General features: G+C 43.5%; 1 protein-coding gene across 1 annotated transcript in view; it reads left to right on the forward strand.

Moving 5' to 3' along the window:
- The first annotated feature begins 618 nt into the window (after positions 1-618).
- Positions 619-21,397, forward strand: part of snx3 (sorting nexin 3) — a 29,575-nt gene continuing 8,796 nt past the window's right edge. The window contains exon 1 of the mRNA XM_063040804.1: positions 619-852. Coding sequence (XP_062896874.1) covers positions 691-852 — 162 coding nt within the window. The 5' untranslated portion in view covers positions 619-690. The remainder of the gene's footprint in view (positions 853-21,397) is intronic.

A 21,397-nucleotide genomic window follows, 5' to 3' on the forward strand; every position in this document is an offset into this window, starting at 1 on the left:
TGATTGTTGTGCATGGAAATCCCAGGAGATCAGCAGTTTCTGAGATACTCAAACCACCCTGTCTAGCACCAACAATCATTCCACGGTCAAAATCACTTAGATCACATTCCTTCCACATTCTGAACAACAACTGGACCTCTTGACTATGTCTGCATGCTTTTATGCATTGAGTTGTTGTCACATGATGAGATATTTATATTGACGCAGGTGTAAATGTGTACCTAATGAAGTGGAAGCTAGGTGTACTTTCACCTATTTATGTTCTTCAAAACGAAGATTAGCATTGTCAACTAAATCCAATGTGTGTCTTGAAATGATAATGCTACTTATGTGGAAAAAAATGTTTTCGACGCAACTTCTCTGCATACAAAATAATAGGAAAGCTACCCTCGTTCTCGCTGAGGGAAGTTATATTTGCAGCTGGAATGAATGTACGTCAACTGTTTGAGAGGCGGGGTGGGGAAGGGTAGTAGGGAGTTGCGAAAAACGACTGCGTGGCACTCTGGAAAATGTAGTTCAATTCATTCTTGTCCTTGGGCCTATCGCTTTCCAATGGCAGGCGTGAACTACATTTCCCACAATCCCAGGCGCCCCCACCCTTCCCCGCCTCGCAGTCATTTGAAAGGCAGCTGACGGCTGGCGAAAAGAGACGTCATTAGGCCCATCAGTAAGCGAGAGAAAGGGAACAAGATGGCTGAGGCTGTGCCCGACACTAGGCGACTGCTGGCCAAGCCCCAGAACCTCAACGATGCCTACGGGCCGCCCAGCAACTTCCTGGAGATTGACGTGGGCACCCCGCAGACGGTCGGGGTCGGCAGGCAGCGCTACACTACCTACGAGGTCCGGATAAAGGTGAGCCGTACCGGGGAGGGGAATACTCGCCGGGCCGTCCAGCTGGGCGAGGGTGGAGGGAAGAATCTGTGTCATCCAACTCGACCGTCGGCGCGGTCTCTTTTCTCCCCTTCCGTGGAGAATTCATGGCTGTCGGGTGTTTCTGTCTCCTTCTGGGTCATGGGGAAAGGGGGTTGACCGTGTGTGTGTGACTGGCGAAACCTCAGGAAGAGGATTGCTTCCCTTCCCAAATGATCTGCCCCCACTGTAGAGTTAGATGTTTCAGCACGGTTACTGGGCTAACGCTGTCAGTCGGTGTCTTTTGCGTAACCTAAATATTGAAGGTAGAGGTGCACTTTGGTGTCCATGTTGTGCAAAAACTTTTTTTCTGGTTGAAGCGTGAGGAGGAGGACAGAGGGGCGGTGGAATACGGGAAGTTGGAACAACTCCTGTTTCCAGTCCAAGAACTGGAATGTTGTAATCGTGTATTTCCTCAAGATAGGAGATCAGAGTTGCGGGTGCCAACAATTGTGGACATTACGGAGTGTGCTTTTAGGTGTGACCATTCAAAATTTACTTTGAGTAGTTTTCTTTGAGCGCGTGCTTGAGATGTAAATTTTTTTTTGCCCTTGAAGCCTGGCTTGTTGCATATATCTTTAAAGGACGTGTAAACTCTCTTCGCTTACGTCCTAGTTGAGTCTCTCTTAAATAGTAATGGAGGATGTTGAGAAAACATCAGGGAGAGTATCGCATTCGGCTTAGTACTGTTGATTATTAATTTCTGTTTGGAAGTTCAACGTACACAAAAACTGAGTTACAGGCATTAAGAGCTCAGTTGAGAATCTCTGACAAAACGGTGGCTTTGTAAAGTTGAGATGAATGTATTGTTTGTACTGGTAGTTCTAAACAACACAGGTAGCAAGATATTCCATAGTTGCCTTTATTTAAGAACTTGTGTGTTCCGTCTTCAAAGCACCACCAGACTATTTCTGAATTTAGTGAAATTGTTTCAAGTTAAGGCCTGTGGTAGCTTTTGTGGTCTAAATGTAATTTGATAGAACAGTACAGATTGTATGTGGCGTGTGTTCACAGCAAACTGTTGCTGAAACAGAATGTGAGGGGATTTAAAACAAAATGCTAGAAGTAATAGGGCAGCATCTGCAGAGAAATTGTTGAACACTGGATTAACTGCTGTAGAAGTTGGGTAGGTCACAGCATTTGAGGTAAGGAGGAACAGGCAATGCGTGTAACAATAGTTTTGGAACTGATTTGTTTTAGTCTGCAGAATAGCTTTAATTTTCGATCCTTCTGAATGTTTAAAAATTGATCTGTACTTTTGGATGCTTTAGACTTGAGTACTTGGGTAGTTCTTTAACTCGTTTTGCATTCCACTGTTGAGTGGAATTTAATTTGAATGACTAAATTAACTGTAGAATGTATGGAAATATTACTTTTGAAAGACTTGTGAGACCAGAACCCTCGACTGCTGACCCCTTTCATTGGGTAACAGCACAAGGAGATATAGGTCATGAAGTACAGTAGTGGGTTTGAAAACGCAAAAAACATTATCAGGGGATGGAAATGAAGCTATGATAAACACTTTCTGTATAAATTTGCAATCATTGAATAGAAGCAATGTTGTCAAAGCCTGTTACCAGGAAAAACTGAATATTCTGTGCCTCAGAATAAGGTCTTTAAGGTAATAGAAAAGTACATCAAGCTCACTCTGGAACTGTTTGTTTGGAAGGGGCAGCATGTGATGTAGAAGGCAGTGCATCGCCCACTAAACACGGAACTTGATTTGAGCCTGACCTCCAATGGAGTTGACGCACTTCATCTGTGATCATGTGGGTTTCATCTGGGTGCTCTGCTGTTGTGCCCACCCATAGGCTTATGCTTTTCAAATGCACTTGAGTAAGTGAATGATGGGTGACGTATGTGAGAGCAGAAGTTACTAAGGAATTAATTGAGATAATGGGATTGGCTGGAGAGCCAGCATAGTCTTGCTGTACCAAACAGTTGACTCTATTGTAAGGATATGAAAGTTATCTTGCTCTTTTTTCTTTCCATACATTCCCTTCAGTGTTAATTATGGATAACTGGAATCTAAAATTAAGCTGGTAATATTTCTGGTAGGAGTTATTTCATTTGCATGAAATATTTAGATTATTGAATATATTTGGCAAGATCACAACTTTACACATATCTGTAAGCCATATTCTTGAAAGGAATTGTGTTAAGTAAAATGAATCAATAATTGGCAAAAGTGTCAGCAGATTTGCTTTTATTTTGGGTTTACAGAATATTTTAAATCTGCTTTGAGTATTAAAAATGACATTCTTGTGCCTTGTAAATAGAAAGGTGTTGAGTCCTCAGCTAAGTAAACATTCATGATTTCATAAGGAAATAATTCAAACAAAGGAATTTCTCCTACCCTGTGAAGCTGCAATGAAGTGAAATATTTAAAAATGATTCTAGCTGGAATACAAGTAGATGAGATTTGGAGCTCTGATAGCTTGGGTGAGATATAATGCATTACTTCCTTTAAGAATTTTAATTAGTTTTGGAATGAGATAACAAAAACAAATCTAGTTTGAATCTACCACAGTTTGTTCTACACTGCAACAAATGCTATCCATTTATTCCAGCTGGCTCAATTAAACGTTATCACCTTTCCTGTTTGACACTTAGTGGTTATTATCTGTTTTAAACAGACATTTTTCTTGTGGCTGTTTTGCATCCTGCAAACTTGCCCTATGATAGATAGCATGTACTTAGTGCATTAAAATTTGGATAATACATAAATCAATGTTGAATTGGCATCAATTTGAAGCATGGTTTAAAATTTCATAATGCTTGTAAATGTGGATTCAAACTGAGTAGTTGAAGGCTTCCATACTTGTAGATGATTTCAGGAGAAATGCCTTTTTATCATCCTTAACCAGAGAAAATCTGCAGATGCTGGAAATTCAGTCTTGATGTAGATTCAGTCCCGATGAAGGGTCTGAGCCTGAAGCATCGACTATTTACTCTTTTTCATAGATGCTGCCTGGCCTGCTGAAGTCCTGTGTGTGTGTGTTGCTTTTTATCAACCTTTGTAAGTCATTTCAGTATCAATCAGGATCCAGTTGCTTTGAGCCTTGCACTCCTTCCTTGCTGATCTTGCCCAACATTTTCAATGTTTATTAGTATTAATGCTTTTAATGCAATTGCTTTGTTCAACTTTCTGTTAACTCTAAGACTTTACATTCTCTTTTATTCAAATATAGTTGGATCAATGTTTTATTGTATCTTGAGTGTAGATTTTCTGGATTTTTTCCTATTTGCACCATCTATAGTCTCTCTTGACTGTCATGATTTACTACTACTACTTTAAGCAATGTGCTACAATAAGGCTTTTAACAGTCCGACAGTATCATGCCTTTTCCAATGATGATTGGATAATGGTTACCAGGGTTTTTGCTCCCTTGTGATCTCTTGCTCCCCCGATGCTGCTTCACCTGAATGTCCCCAGTATTTTGTTTTATGCCTGTAACCAAAGAAGCAAATGAGGAACTTTGAGGGGGGAGGGGGAAGGAGAAGGGGAAATTTGTGGAGGGAGAGGAGAGTGGAATTAAATGCCAGAAGTTTGAAATAAAAGCAGAAAATGCTGGAAATACTCAGCTCACATCTGTGAGAGAAGAAACCAAGCTATTGAACCAGTCCTCACCTGAGGGTCTTTAAAACGTTAGTTCTTTCATGGAGTAACACAGCACAGAATTAGGCCCTTTAGTTCAACTGGTCCATGCTGAGATCATCCTCCCTGCTAGCAATGTTCCAATGCGCACATCTTGCTACTAGTGCATCAAGCAATTTAAACTGCACAAAAGGTTCGTACACAACCACATTTCCTTTTCTAGTTTCTGATGTGAACAGTGATAATGTGGAGTTTGTGATTGGTTTTGCAAATTTTTTTTAAAGGACTGGCTTATTTATACTTTATTGAAGAAATTATTCAGTGCACACATGTCACTGGAGAAAAAATTGCACAGTACAAAATTTCTGCGCACACTGGTCATTACAAAGTAGAAGGAACATTGCCTGCTGGTCCCAGTTGTCCATCTTCAGCCCATAACACTCAAAGCCATTCTCCCCTATGTACCTATCCAAATGCCTCCTAATTATTGCAGTTGTGCCTACTTTGACAACCTCCTCTGGCAATGCCCTGCCTCCTCTCATCAAGCCAATAATGAATCCAGCTCACAACCTTCCTTCTGAATCCCATGAAACCTAATCTTGCAGATCAGTCTGCCATGCAGGTCTTTGTCAAAGGCCTCAGGAAAATCTATTATCTCTGTCCTATCTGCATCTATCCCCTTGGCTACCTCTTCAAAAAACAATCAACCGGATATGATCTAGCACACGAAACCATACTGATTTATTCCTGGTCAGGGTTTGACTGTCCAAGTGATGGTAGATCTTGTCCCTCAGAATTCTGTCCAGTAATTTCTCTACATCTCAACTCTGGCTTGCCTTACTGTAGTTTGCTGGCCTGTCCTTGCTAGCCGCCTTGAACAATGGAACGACATTAGCCATCTTCAAGTCTTCTGGAACTTTGAGCAACGCATACACAAAATCCTGGTCAGGCAACATCTATGGAAATGAATAAGCAGTCGACATTTCAGGTCAAGAACCTTCAGGACTGGAAAGGAAGGGGAAAAACGCCAGAATAAAAAGGTGGGGGGAAGAGGAAGGAGGTTAGCTAGAAGATGGTGGGTGAAGCCAGGTGGGTAGGAGTGGTAAAGGGCTGGAGAAGAAGGAATCTGACTGGAGAGGAGAGTGGACCATAGTAGGAAAGGGAAGGAGGAGAGGACCCAGTGGGAGGTGTTGGGCAGGTGAGAAGAGGAAAAGGCCAGAGTGGGGAATAGAAGAAGAGGGGATAGTGAGGGAAGGAGAAATTGATATTCCTACCATCAGGTTGGAAGCTGTCCAGATAGAATATTAGGTGTTGCACCTCCACCCTAAGGGTGGCCTCATTATGGTAATAGAGGAGGCCACGGACCGACATGAAGGAATGGGAAATGGAATTAAAATGTTTGGCAACTGGGAAGTTCCGCTTTTGGTGGATGGAGCGGGGGTGTTCAACAAAATGGTCCCCCAATTTATGATGGATCTTACCAATGTAGAAGAGACCTCATCAGGACCACTGGACACAATGGACAGCCTCAGCAATTTAGCAGGTGAAGCGTTGCCTCACCTGGAATAACAGTTTGGAGCCCTGAATGGAGGTGAGGGACAGAGTGAATAGGCAGGTGTAGCACTTTGGCTGCTTGCTGGGAGGGACAAAAGGACAATGGAATCACAGACGGAAGGGTGGGGAGAATTAAAAATATGTTTGGTGGTATTCCTTTGGAGATAGCAGAAGTTGTGGAGAATGATGTTTTGGATTCAGACACTTCTGGGTGGTAGGTGAGGACCTCTTATCACTGTTCAGGCGGCATGAGGATGTTCAGGAAAAGGAGGAGATGCAGGTAAGGGCAGAATCACTGGTGGAGAAAGGGAAACTCCGTTCTTTGGAGAAAGGGGACATCTCTGTCCTGGGAAAGGAAAGCCTTTTCCTGAGAGTTGCCGCCTGACCTCAGCAAATTAGAGGTCAGTCTACCCCATTACAACAGCACCCATTTTGGCTGTGTGTTTGATAGCAAGGTTTGTATTGGTGCAGAGAGATGGGAGGGCAGTGAATTCAGAGGGAATAAGGTTTGAGAAGGAGAAGGGAGTGCTGAAGTTAAACTGATGGACACCCCTTCCATTCCTACACTCCTTTGTCCTGCTTAACACATTGGTAGCCCGGAATATTGAGCTGCCAGTCCTGCCCTTCTCTCAGCCAGGCTTCTGTTATGGCCGCATTATCACGCAGGCAGCATATTCCCTCAGATTATCCACTTTACCTGTTGAATTTATGTGCATGGGAATAGATGCAATTTAAAGCAGTGGTTGTATCTGTCCTTTTTACTGTAAACATGGCTATGCCGACTGCTCAGCTTGCACTCCTGGGTTCTGTATGTACCCTTGTCTGCTCACTGACTTTGCTGTCTCAAATTTCGTCCCTGCCAATCCAGTTTAATTCTTCCCCTCGTGGCAAAAGCAAATTGCCCTGCTAGGATATTGGTCCCCCTCTAGTTCAAATGTGTCCCATCCATCTTGTACAGGTTGTCTCTACCCTAGAAGGATCCCAGTTATTCAAGATCTTGAATCCCTGACCCCTGTGCTAGTTCTTCATGTAAATAACCTCTGAATATTTTTAGCTTTTTTATTCAAGCAAATGAATGCTGCTACAACACGTAAATAGTCTTTCTTGTTTAAAAGACTGACTTCATTGGTAATTTTTTTTTCTAATTTGAATCAGTTCGGAAAATCCCGCTAAGGATGTTCGATAGCTGGTATGCTTTGTAATTACTTCACTTCCCCAAATATTTTGCCACACGTAATCCCAATACTAGACCAAAGCTATTTATCTCTGCCACAAGGCCTCAGCTGTAAGTTGAAATAAACTTTCCTGACTCCTCTGGATGCTTGTATTGGTGAAAATCTGAAAAGCTTTTTGTACAAGCCATTCTCAAATGAAAAAGTGGCATGATAGGGTGGGGTCTGTACTGGCTTTTAATAGTCAAGATGCCTGACAAAATTACCATAGTAATTAAGGAAATGAAGTTATTACCAAAACTAATGCATCAACACAATTTTTGCTGTAAATGTATGAGAATGAACTGTGGCATTAATGGAATAAATTACAGTGCACAACTCCATTTTATTTCTCTACGTTTAGACAGGGTAGGCATGAAGTTAAATACTTGTGTATTAGCTTATTTCCTGTTTAGTAGAACTGCTTGAGTGACCTGTTTTCAATACGAAGTATGTGGTCTGTGTGGAGTTTGTATGGTCTTTGTAACCATGTGGGATGTGTCACAGATTACATGGATTGCAGGTTGAATGGCCACTCAGTTTCCTCCGGTGTTGGTGGGTGGTACAAATGTTTGTAGGTGAATTGGAGAGGAGGGCTATGGGTTCAGTGGGCTATCAGAAAATAGGTTACAAGAGACTGATCTGATTTTCCAGACTGCACTCCCACTTAATACGAGCCAGGATTTAAAGTGAGAAGCATGAGAGTTTGAGGTAGATGCCAACTTCAAACTTAATAACCATGCCACCTACACTCATCCAAATCAATAAATGGGTAACAAACAGTGAACCCTGGTCATGAGCCTCCAGTCTAGAAAATCAGCTTCCACTCTGGCTCTTTTTTTTATACTTACGGTGGCGCCATTAAAGTGGTGACTCGTGCGAGTAGTCTGATGGAATTCTTCAAATTTTCCTATTTTAGACTGCTATGGCTGAAATCCACAGCTACAGCATGAAATGTGCATTAAGCAGCATCATTTTTTTAAAAATCTATTGCTGCTCAGTCACTGAATCTTGTGTCTGTGATCACAGGTGCCGTTCTCCTCTGAGACAGCCATGCAGAATTGAAAATTTGTTTAAGGAGAAGAGGGTTCTGACTTCCATTTCATGCACATCTGCTCTTACCCCATCTTCCTGCCACCCTACCAGGGATAGGGTTCCTCTTATCCTCACCTACCAACCTCCGCGCCCATTGCACAATTCTCCCCCTCCCCTCCCCCTCCCCCTCCCCCTCCCCCTCCCCCTCCCCCTCCCCCTCCCCCTCCCCCTCCCCCTCCCCCTCCCCCTCCCCCTCCCCCATTTCTGTAGGGATTGCTCCCTATGCGACTGCCTTGTCCATTCGTCCCTCCCCACTGATCTCCATCCTGGCACTTACCCTTGCAAGCGGAACAAGTGCTACACCTGCCCCTACACCACCTCCCTCACTACCATCCAGGGCCCTAAACAGCCCTTCCAGGTTAAGGGACACTTCACCTGTGAGTCTGAGGTCATTTACTGTGTTCAGTGCTCCCGGTGTGGCCTCCTGTGCATTGGTGAGACCCAACTTAGATTGGGAGACAGCTTCACCGAGCATCTATGCTCCGTCCACCAGATTAGTGCTTTGAGAAGTTGGTTATGGTTAGAATCAACTCCTGCCTAAGCAAGGACCTGAACCCACTGCAATTTGCCAATCACAATAGGTCTACAGTGGATGCAATCTCATTGGCACTTGGCACGATCTTGGATTACCTGGACAATACTAATAGTTGTGTCAGTCTGCTGTTTATTGACTACAGCTCAGCATTTTCAACGATCTTTCCTACCGTACTGATCAAAAAAACCCCAAACCTGGGCTTCTGTACTTCCCTGTGCAACTGGACCCTTGACTTACTTCCTCAAGGGAAGACCACAGTCTGTGCAGATTAGAAATAACATCTCCTCCTCGCTGATAATCAGTACTGGCACACCTCAAGAGCATGTGCTTAGCCCACTACTCTACTCTCTGTATACCTGTGACTGTGTGGCAAGGCACAGTTCAAATGTCATTTTTACATTTGCTGATGACACAACTATTGTTGGTAGAATTTCAGATGGTGACAACAAGGTGTACCTCCAACCACCAAGATGGATCAGCCAGATGAGTAGTGTCGCTGCAGCAAACTCGCACTCAATGTCAGTAAGACCAAAGAATTGATTGTGGACTTTAAAAGAAGTCGAGCAAAGACACACCAGTCCTCATCAAGGGATCAGCAGTGGAAATGGGGAGCAATTTCAAGTTCCTGGGTGTCAGCATCTGAGGATCTATCCTGGGCCCAACATTGATACCGTTACAAAGAAGACACAACAGTGGCTATATCTCCTTAGCAGTTTGAAAAGATTGGTATGTCACTAAAGACACTCGCAAATTTCTACAGATGTACAGTGAAGATGTATTGTGGAGAACATTCTAACTGGCTGCATCACGGTCCTGTATGGGGGCAGTACACAGGTTTGAAATAAGCTGCAGAAAGTTGTGAACTTGTGAGCACTAGCCACCCCAGCATCCAGGATGTCTTCAAGGAGTTGTGACTCAAAAAGGCAACATCCATCATTAAGGACCCCCATCACTCAGGACATGCCCTCTTCTCATTGCTACCGTCAGGTACAAGAGCTTGAAGACACATACTCAGTAATTCAGAAACAGCTTCTTCCCCTCTGCCATCTGATTTCTGAATGGACATTGAACCCATGAACACTACCTCCCTACTTTCTCTCTTCACACTACTTGTATTAAAATAGTTAAATTAAGTTTATGTACTTGCTGTAATTTACAGATTTTATGATGTATTGCAATGTACTGCTGCCCTATTACAAATCTCTCAATGTATACTGGTGATATTAAACCTGATTCTGATACTCTCCTACCACCATTATCTAATTTTGGATAATGTCTTCCTCTTCCCCACCCCCCAGCCACCACTTTCTTGACTCCTGTTTTCACTTGGGTAACATAACATTTTAACCACGTTTCCTCCCTCTGTTTTTCTGCCCCTATAGAGCTTGCAGTACTCTGCTTATTAAGGAGTTTCTCCAGTGTCATCAAACATGCTGGCAAAAACAGTATTGTTTGGCAAACTGATTACCGCTCAAAGTTTGAACACCAGTTCTGACACTATGTATACTCTGATCCTATTACTGAACATCAGACCATTGACTTCTAGATGGTCACTAACCTTCCACTGATCTTTCCACAGCCTCTAGTCTTATTATCTCCCACGACCAGCACCAGTTTGTTTACGAGGCGAATAGATCAACTGAATTTGCCATTTCTTTTTGCCTTTCACTCTGTCGTGAAACACCTGGAGCACAAAGACTCCTACGTCAGGATGGTTTTCATTGATTACAGCTTGGCCTTTAACACCATTCTACCAAACAAACTGACTGTCAAGTTTCAAAATCTAGGTCTCAGCGCATCAACCTGTCATTGGATCTTGGACTTCCTCACTAACTACCCCGGCAGTGAAACTAGACAAGTGCCTACCAACCCCTGCCCCAACTGTTAGCACCAGTGCCCCACAGAGAAGTGTACTGAACCCACTTCTCTACTCTCTTTCACCCATGACTGCACTCCTCATTCTACAAACTCAGTGATCAAATTTGCAGATGACACAGCTGTGATTGACCTAATCACAAACAATACGAATCTGTAGAGAGGAGATCCTGAAACTCCATCTGATTGGTGCAGAAACCACAGTCTATCACTCAGCATCATGAAGACAAAAGAAATAATTGAGTTCAGGAAGATGAGAGGTCCTGAACAAGCACCACTGTTCATAAATAGTGAGTTAGTGCAAAGGGTCTTCAGTTTCAAGTTTTTGGGGGTGAATATCTGAGTAGTTGTCTTAGTCTGTCTACATAAACTTCGATAGTTTGTGTTGTCCCTTGCCTACTATTCTGCCTGAGGTGCTTAAGGAGAGCTAATCTGCCCTAAAAATGTTATCGATGTACGATAGAGAGCATACTGACATATGGAATGACCGTGTGGTACTGTAGCTGCAGCAAGACGGATCACAAGGCACCCCAACGAGTGATTAGAACAGCTCCGCACATTGTTGGGACTCAACTACTGGACCTGAAAACATTATCTACAACTCTCGATGACTACAGTGCACTGATAACCTCATTAAAGACCCATCCCATCCCGGACACTCTGTTCAATCTCCAGGAGATACAGAAACATCTTGGCCAAGAACAGCTTCTTCCTGAGGGCTGTTGTGCAGCTGAATAATGCTACATCCTGGCTTGCCAACGGCCTTTGAGTGTTAAGGACTATCAACTTTACTTGCTACATGTAAATAGGAATGCGAGAGGGCATACAGAAGTGAGATACACCAGCTAGTTGAGTGGTGTCGCAGCAACAACCTTACACTCAATGTCAGTAAGACCAAAGAGCTGATTGTGGACTTCAAAAAGGGTAAGATGAGAGAACACACCAATCTGTACAGGGGGAGCAGAAGTGGAGAGGCCAGAATTTCAAGTTCCTGGGTATCAATATCTCTGAGGACCTACCCTGGTACTAGCATATCGATGCTACTACTAAGAAGGCAAGACAGCAACTATATTTCATTAGAAGTTTGAGATTTAGAATGTCACCTAAAACACTTAAGTTTCTACAGATGTACCATGGAGAACATTCTGACTAGCTGCATCACTGTCTGGGTTGGGGGGAGGAGGGTGCCACTGCACAGGAATGAAGTAAACTACAGAGAGTTGTAAATTGGTCAACTCCATCGTAGGTACGAGCTGTAGTATCCAAGACACTTTCATGGAGTAAATGTCAGTTTTGCATGGACTGGAGTAGCACTGCAGTCTTGTTGTCTTGAATGATGACAGTGAAGTTCTATCCTATTCTCAACGACAGTGTGTAACTGCAAGTAATGCCACCTGTCTTTTAAACAATTACCTTTTTCCATGGGGAGACATTGGCCTTCCAAATGAGGCAGCAATTTACTGCTTTGCCTCAGTGCTGCAATGTTTTTATATTGGCGAACTAAATAAAGATTTGTTTTGGACAGATTCTGCATGAGTTAGACCAGAAACATTAATTTGAAACGAGTACAGATGCTGGGATCTGGAGCAACACAACAGGAGGATTTTGGCCGGCCCTGAGTTCTTCCAGCTTTTTGTGTACGGTACATGTATTGCTCTAGATACGTTAGCTGTTCTTATCCATGGATGCTGTCTTGTCTGTAAGGCTCTGAGGTAGGTGCTTTGCTGATGGTCCTTTAAGACCACAAATGGGTGATGAAAGTTATTCCACAAATATGGCCTGTTGAATCCGTTTTCTAAATTACACTGAAGGTTGTAAGGTAACTACTTTAGCCAGAGGGCAGTGAATTTATGAAAATCATTGCCACAGACAGCTGTGGAGGCCAATTCATTGGGTATATTTAAAGTGGAGGTTGATAGGTTCTTGATTAGCAAGGTCATCAAGCATTGAAGGGAGAAGGCGGGAGAATAGAGTTGTTGGGGGGGGATAGGAAATTGTGATTGAACGTGCTCCATCACTTAAATGTGAATAGCCTATTTCTGCTGCTGTCTGATGGACTGATGAGCCGGGAATAAAAGGATGGGAATATGAGCAGATCAGCATCGTAGCTGATGCAGACATAGTGGACTGATGAGGCTGCTCCTCTCCTGTTCTGTGGTGTAGTGTTACAGTGCTTGTATCCCCTATCATATTCTAAGTAATTGTGCTTAAATGGATCTGAGTCTGTAACTTTGAATTTTGTTTGCAAATGAAATGTAGCTATCGCAATAAACAAGTTTTTGACTATTATATAGTCAATTTTTAAACAATGTACTCTGGATGGCAGGTAACATACATCAAAGTTGCTGGTGAACGCAGCAGGCCAGGCAGCATCTCTAGGAAGAGGAACAGTCGACGTTTCAGGCCGAGACCCTTCGTCAGGACTAACTGAAGGAAGAGTTAGTAAGAGATTTGAGAGAGGGAGATCCAAAATGATAGGAGAAGACAGGAGGGGGAGGGATGGAGCCAAGAGCTGGCCAGGTGATTGGCAAAAGGGATACGAGAGGATCATAGGATAGGAGGTCCGGGAAGAAAGACAAGGGGGGCGGGGAACCCAGAGGATGGGCAAGGGGTATATTCAGAGGGACAGAGGGAGAAAAAGGAGAGTGAGAGAAAGAATATGTGTATAGAAATAAATAAGATGGGGTACGAGGGGGAGGTGGGGCATTAGCGGAAGTTAGAGAAGTCGATGTTCATGCCATCAGGTTGGAGGCTACCCAGACAGAATATAAGGTGTTGTTCCTCCAACCTGAGTGTGGCTTCATCTTTACAGTAGAGGAGGCTGTGGATAGACATGTCAGAATGGGAATGGGATGTAGAATTAAAATGTGTGGCCGGACACAGTACATCACCCCAGCCGACTCACAGGTGAAGTGTCGCCTCACCTGGAAGGACTGTTTAGGGCCCTGAATGGTAGTAAGGGAGGATATACTGCGTCCAGTGCTCCCGATGTGGCCTTTTATATATTGGCGAGACCCGACGCAGACTGGGAGACCTCTTTGCTGAACACCTACGCTCTGTCCGCCAGAGAAAGCAGGATCTCCCAGTGGCCACACATTTTAATTCCACGTCCCATTCCCATTCTGATATGTCTATCCACAGCCTCCTCTACTGTAAAGATGAAGCCACACTCAGGTTGGAGGAACAACACCTTGTATTCCGTCTGGGTAGCCTCCAACCTGATGGCATGAACATCGACTTCTCTAACTTCCTAATACCTCATCTCCCCCTCAAACCCCATCTGTTATTTTTTTTTATACACACATTCTTTCTCTCACTCTCCTTTTTCTCCCTTTGTCCCTCTGAATATACCCCTTGCCCATCCTCTGGGTTCCCCCCCCCCGCCCCGTCTTTCTTCCCGGACCTCCTGTCCCATGATCCTCTCGTATCCCTTTTGCCAATCACCTGGCCAGCTCTTGGCTCCATCCCTCCCCCTCCTGTCTTCTCCTATCATTTTGGATCTCCCTCTCTCAAATCTCTTACTAACTCTTCCTTCAGTTAGTCCTGACGAAGGGTCTCGGCCTGAAACGTCGACTGTTCCTCTTCCTAGAGATGCTGCCTGGCCTGCTGCGTTCACTAGCAACTTTGATGTGTGTTGCTTGAATTTCCAGAATTCCTGTTGTCTGGATGGCAGGTATTAGATTTCCCCAAATTCATAACATCTTGTATATTCTCCTGACGATTGACGATTGCTGGATATTTTTGTATATTTTTATGATTGAGACTAATTGCTCAAAGCAATTTCAACAAACTACTGCTACACCAGTTCTCAAATTCCTGTGCACCTTTTAAACAGGATTTGCTGTGTAGAATAGGGTATTTTATAACTAACTAGTTTTATAACTTTTTGCATAACTGATAGGAATATCTTAATAACTAACCAGGAATTAGTTATAAAGGCTGTGAAGTCAGTAATAATTATCAAACGGTTTATGAACATCAGCTTTATCATATTCAGTATAATGGATAAACTGGAAGTGTTCTAATGCTGAATGATGCATTTTGAAATCTTTTAAAAATGGATAGACCTCTAGATTAGAACCATGAAACTGAGCAGAAGTGAAGCTATTGCATTCCTGTAATAGACTGGTATCTTCAGCTAATTTTTCCTTTGTTGAATAAAGAATGGGGTATCAGAAGTTCAAAAAGGAAATTTTAAAGGCAAATTAATGTCAATTTACTCTCTCTGTTCGAGCATTGTACCTGTAACCAAGATCTGTTCCAAGGATTAACTTTTTATAGACTTCCGTGCCCACAGGTAGGCTTTTTTTTTGGGCTTGGTTGGTCTTTATGCCAAGTAAAATAGAAGCTAATCTCTTTGTAATTTGAGAAAAGGTATTTAAAATGTAGAGTTCCATTTTAATGTAATCAGTATTTTAAAGGCTTTGTTCGGTGTATTCAAGATTCACAAAGACCCAATGGTGCTTCAAGGAGAAGGAAGGCAAGTTCAGGTAAAAAGCCAGTTGGTGAAATTGGATAACTCTAAACCAGAGTACAATTAGTGCAAATTAACAGTTTGGTGGAAAATAGGAGAGTTGCATTTCTTTGAAGAAAGCAGCTGACCAGAAAAATCCAGGAACATAGTAAGAACTCTTCAGACCAGTATTGACTTCTTCCAGATTATAGTAAAATAAATCTAAATTGTTTTTAATGCAGTTTTGATATCTAAAGCTAGAAGAAGTGTTGAAAACTTGAGGTTAAATTTGTTGACCACATTTGCTCATGGGAGCCAGTCTTAAACTTTAACTGTTTGAATGCATTGGTAATGTCATGGTCGAAGCCAGGCAAATGTTAGAAGACTGTAGTTTGGGAAGTGAATTTCGTGTTTGGGTAGGTTAGTGTTTGCTGCTAATTGGTATCATTCGTTTGGGACATGACTTTTACTCAGTACTGTGCCTTTCTTAATTAAGCATTGAAGTCAAAAGAAATCTTAAATCTTTTGTCTATACTTTAGTTGGACTTCACCTTGCACTGCCATTTTTGAAGAAAATTTGTTTCTTGGACACAATCCTCTTAAAACAGCATAGTTAATTTTGTCCTGCCTGTGCAGCAAAATACTGCTGTTGGAACAAAGCAATATGTTCAAAGGTCCAATTTAATGTCAAGGAAATGTATATAATATACATACTGATATGTTTTTTCTGCGCAAACATCCACAAAAACTGAAGTGCCCTAAAGAATGAACGATAGATAAACGTGAGAACCCAAGGTCATCTCTTCCCCCCCCCCCCCCACCATGCAAGCAGCAGCGAGCAACAATCACCCCTCCCTCCACCGGCAAAACATCAACATCATCACCGAGCGCAAGCGTCAGCTAGGCTGTAGCAAAGATACAGACCTGCAGTTACCTCAAAGACTTCGTATTTCATCTGGCATTCAACAAACCACAGGTTCTCTCTCTCTCCCTAATAAGGGGGAGGGAGGTGTCCCCCATTTTCACAGGGAGTGGGAGACATAACAACCTGCTGCTTTACGATGTTAAGTTTGTTTAGTCGCTTTTTACAAGCTCTGTGTCTGAAGATCACAAAGATCTCGGGTCTTCGGGCCGACAGTGAAAGATTTTCCGGCCTCCCCGAAGACACGAGTCTCCTGCCGTGACACCAACCCTCAGTCCGCCCGTTTCAAGAGCCCCAAGATCTTGGGCTTCCAAATAACGAGGAAGACTCTCAGGCCGAACCTTTGGCGTGCCAAACAATGGCCAGTTCTGAAACCCGGAGAATGGGTCCCATTCCTGTAAAGAATCGAAGTCAGTGTGTAACTCCAGGTTAAGGTCTTCAAAAGAACCCTGAAAGGGGAAAAATAAAGATTCTAAAGATAAAAATAAAGCTGTTTCCAAAGATGCAAGCAAAAGAGTTGCTGCTTAGCACCATCTTAACTCTACCTCCAACAATGTTGAGCATTGTTTTCTCTAAACTGCTCCAAAAGGCCATTTTATGGAAGTTTACATTGCGCTGCACATAATTTTGCAAGTGTATAGATAAAAGGGTAACTATAGAAATTGCACCTTTTACTGGATTGAGAACACTTTTCCAAAAGTTTGCACTTTTGGTTTTAGATGGAGTGTTTGCTCCAATATATCATTTAATCTCTAAAGTAGCAATAAGCTAATGAGAACAAATGCTGTGTTGGCTTCTTGAGTGTTTGATTTTAGGAACAGCAATCCATCTTCCTCAGCTATATTTTTGATCATAAATAGTTGTAGTCCAAGCATGGATTTCTGCAGTTACCCCTGCTCTAACCCTTTCAACAAACATGAGGTATTCCCAAAAGAATTTGGGGAAATCCAAAGGAACTACTTCCACGTTGTCCCCTTGTTCGCTAAATTCCAAAGAGTTACAGTAACAGTCGGCTAAAAAATCTGAAGCAGTGTGGGGTGGGGAAGAAGAGAATTGTCAACATTTCTGGTTGAAGGGTGCTGAGTGGAGAGGGGAGATGGCCAGCTTTAAGAAGAGTGGTGAAACAGAGGGCAGTGGGTGATTAGTAGACTGAGGTGAAAGAGGATTGAGCCAGGTTTGGCAGTGATGGTTGGAAAATGCAGATACGTGGATGATAAGTGAGGGCAGATGGGCCTAGATGTGGAGGGTGGGGTGGGAGGAGGAGGAGGAGGTGTGGAATGATGGTAGGGTGAAGTTGATGGCAATGAGCTGGATGACGAACAGAAACATCAATGCTACCAGTATTGAAAGGTGATAATAGGCTCCAGTAGATGGAGTGTAAGTAAATGTGTTATCAAAGTACATACGTCACCATATACTACCTTGATATAATTTTCTTGCAGGATTTTACAAGAAATGCAATAGAATTTATGGAAAAACTATACACAAGTAGGACAAATAACCAATGTGTAATGGAAGACAATTTGTGCAAATTTAAATTAAAAAATATAATTCCTTTGAAAGTGAGTCTATGGGTTGGAAAAAATATACTTCCTTTGAAAGTGAGTCTGTGGGTTGTGTAATCAGTTCAGCTGAGTGAAATTATCCATACTGGTCAGGAGCTTGATGGTTGTGGGGTAATAACTGTTCCTGAGCCTGGTGGTGTGCGATCTAGGGCTCCTGTACCTCCTGCCCAGTGGTAGAAGTAGGAAGATAGGGCTGCCTGGTGATGCTTTCTTGTGGTAGCACTCCTTACAGATGTGTTCAATAGTGTAAAGTTTTGCCTGTCATAGATTCTGCATTTCCCACCATTTTCTGTAGACCTTTCTGTTCCAGGGCATTGGTGGTTTCGTATCAGGCTGTGATGCAACCAGTCAAGATACTCTATTGTGCATCGATAGAAGCTTGTCGGAGTTTTAGATGACACGCTAAACCTGCATAAACTTCTAAAAGTAGAGGCACTGTTGTGCTGGCTTTGTAAAGACACTTGCATGCTGGTCCCAGGGCAGATCATCTGATAAGATAACTCTATGGAATTTAAACATGTTCCTTCAATTGGTGTGTATTGTACTCGATCATTATTTTTCTGAAGATGTTCTTTTTTAAATTCCTGATTTTCTCTTGTCCTCCTTTGCTAAGCAGTGTGACCATATTTGCATGGGCGCAGCCACTTCTCTAAAGCCACCCTTCTACACTTCGATGTAGATCATCAGTCAGGGCTGTGGGGAGGGTTACCAGCTTTTGAGCTGGCATGCTGTTAGTTAAAGATGCCGGGGCAGAGGAGTTCAGATGTCATCAGGTCTGGGTGCAAGGTTGGATTGTTCTGGTACTGAACAGATTTGAAGAGCTTGAGAGCGGCTTCGAGCTGGGTGGAGAGATCTGGGCCCGGAGTGGGTCGCTGGGCGGCATGGTCTTTGCCCGGAGTCCTTCGCAGTAGCCGGGTCAACCTGGTGTTTAGACGTCAGCCAAGGTTAGAGGCGAGTTGATTTCACTCGTTCTGCCCATGATGCTGAGGCTTTGTAGACTGCCTCGGCTGAACTGAGCGAGGCTTTGGACCTACTCTTGGGTGCTCCTGGGTTCGGATCTGAGGACTCAGTTCGGTTCGGAATGTTGTTGTTCACTTCGTTTGTATAATTTGTGTTTTTTCTCCCCCTTTTCTCTTGTGCATCAGGTGTTGGTCTTTTATTTTTATTTTTTTGTAAAGTAGGTTCTTTTGAATTTCTTGCTTTGCGGCTACTTGTAAGCAAACATATCTCAGGTTGTAGAATTTGTACATTCTTTGCTAATAAATGTACTTTGAATCTTTGTGTAGTGACTTTTTTTTCAAATGAGAAAATCTGCAGATGCTGAAAACCAAGCAACATGCACAAAATGCCAGAAGAGCTCCGCAGACCAGGCAGCGTCTATGGAAAAGTACTGTCGATGTTTCTGTCCGAAACCCTTTGGCAGGACTGGAGAAGAAAGCTGAGGAGTGGATCTAAAAGGTGGGGGGAGGGGAGAGAAACACCAGGTGATAGGTGACAAGATTGGGGGGGTGGAGAGTTGATTGGTGAAAGAGACAGAAGGCCATGGAAGAAAGAAAAGGAAGGTGAGCCCAGAGGAAGGTGATGGGCAGGCAAGGAGATCAGGTGAAGGAGGGAAATGGTGGTGGTGGGGGGTATGGAATGGGGGGCATTTCTGGAAGTTTGCCATGTTCATGCCATCAGGTTGGAGGCTACCCAGACAAAATATAACATGTTTTCCCAACGACCTAAATGTGGCCTCATCACAACAGAGGAGGAGGCCATGGATGGACATATCAGAATGGGAAGTGGAATTAAAACAGGTGGTCACTGGGAGATCCTGCATCGTCCCACCCTGCTATCGCTTTCTCTGAATTCCTCTGTCTCTGCTGCATCTTCTCTCAGGATGAGCCTTTTCATTCTAGAATGAAGAAGATGTCCTCCTTTTTCAAAGAAAGAGGCTTCCCTTCCTCCACCATCAATGCTGCCCTCAACCCCATATCTTCCATTTCCATTTCATGCACATCTGCTCTTACCCTATCCTCCCGGCACCCTGCCAGGGATAGGGTTCCTCTTGTGCTCGCCTACCACCCCACCAGCCTCCACATCCAGCACATAATTCTTAGAAATGGGATTCCACCACCAAGCACATCTTCTCCTCTTCCTCCCCCCCCACTTTCCACTTTCCTCAGGGATCGCTGCATACACAACCTCCTTGTCCATTCATCCCTCCCCACTGATCTCCCTCCTGACACTTATCCTTGCAAATGGCACAAGTGCTACACTTGCCCCTACACCTTCTTCACTGCCATTCAGGGCCCCAAACAGTCCTTCTAGGTGAGCCAACACTTCACCTGCGAGTCTGTTCGGGTCATTTACTATGTTCGGTGCTCCCGGTGTGTCCTCCTGTGAGAACTGACGTAGATTGGGAGACTGCTTCATCAAGCATCTCTGCTCTGTCCACCAGAAAAAGTGGGATCTCCCAGTGGCCATCCATTTTAATTCCACTTCCCATTCCAATATGTCTATCAATGGTCTCCTCCACTGTCATGATGAGGCCACACTTAGCTTGGAGGAACAACCCCTTGTATTCCGTTTCGGTAGCCTCCAACCTGATGGGATGAACATCAATTTCTTAAACCTCCGGTAATGCCTCCCATCCCCTTTTTCCCTCCCTCACCTTGCCTGCCCACCACCTCCCTCTAGTGTTCCTCTTCTTCTCCCCCCACCCTTTCTTCCATGGTCTTCTGTCTCTTTCAACAATAAACTTCCCAGCTCTTTACTTCATCTCTTCCCCCCCCCCTCCCCCCACCGAGTTTCACCTATCACCTGGTGTTTCTCTCTCCCCTGTCTCCACCTTTTAAATCTACTTGGCTTTTTCTCTCCCGTACTGCCGGAAGTTTCGGCCCAAAATGTCAACTCTACTTTTTTCCATAGATGCTGCCTGGCCTGCCGAGTTCCTTCAGCATTTTGCGTGTGTTGGCAGTGACTCTTTCGTCAGTTTACTCAGTCTTGAGGCACTTGGTATTCTAGTGTATCCAGCAAATTTTGTTTTCAGCGAAGATGAACACTATGAAAGTGAGAAAGGAATCTTTCTTCATGACACTTCAACTGACTGAGAGGCCCACATTTGTTCCTGTAAGTTTGCCCAGCTGAATGAGCAACTTTTTTAGATGGTTTGATACTGCTTACTGAAGAAATTTAGTTGATATCACCTATCAGAAGGCAATAATTTGGCATTGAGGCAAGTCTGTTTCCATTCCATTTTTGTGGGTTCTGAGATCAGGGTAGGATCCATATTATAGATTTGAGCAGGGTTTGCTTTTTGCAACAGATGGCATGTTCCTCCACTTGCCCTTGGTGTCTGTGTTTCCATTGCTTGGATTTGAGGCTCTTGGTGCCGACCTGAATTCTGCTGCTTCACTTTGATCACTTGTAGGCCAAGTATTTCTAGGAGGCACTGGACATTTTTTGAGAAAATCCTTTGATAATCTGTCAACAGCTCACAATTCTGTGGTTAACTATCTCAAAACACCAGAAGCAGAAGAAATATTTTGACAATGGAAACTTTTTTAAACTTTTTGACTTTATTACTTATTCATTGAACTCTCATTAAGGACTTTCCAAAGGCTGATTTATACTTCTGTGTCAAATCTACGGCGTAGCTGCGAACCCTACACAGAGCCTACGTGGATCCCTACGCC

The sequence above is a fragment of the Mobula hypostoma genome, chromosome 2, assembly GCF_963921235.1.
Source record: "Mobula hypostoma chromosome 2, sMobHyp1.1, whole genome shotgun sequence".
Taxonomy (NCBI): domain Eukaryota; kingdom Metazoa; phylum Chordata; class Chondrichthyes; order Myliobatiformes; family Myliobatidae; genus Mobula; species Mobula hypostoma.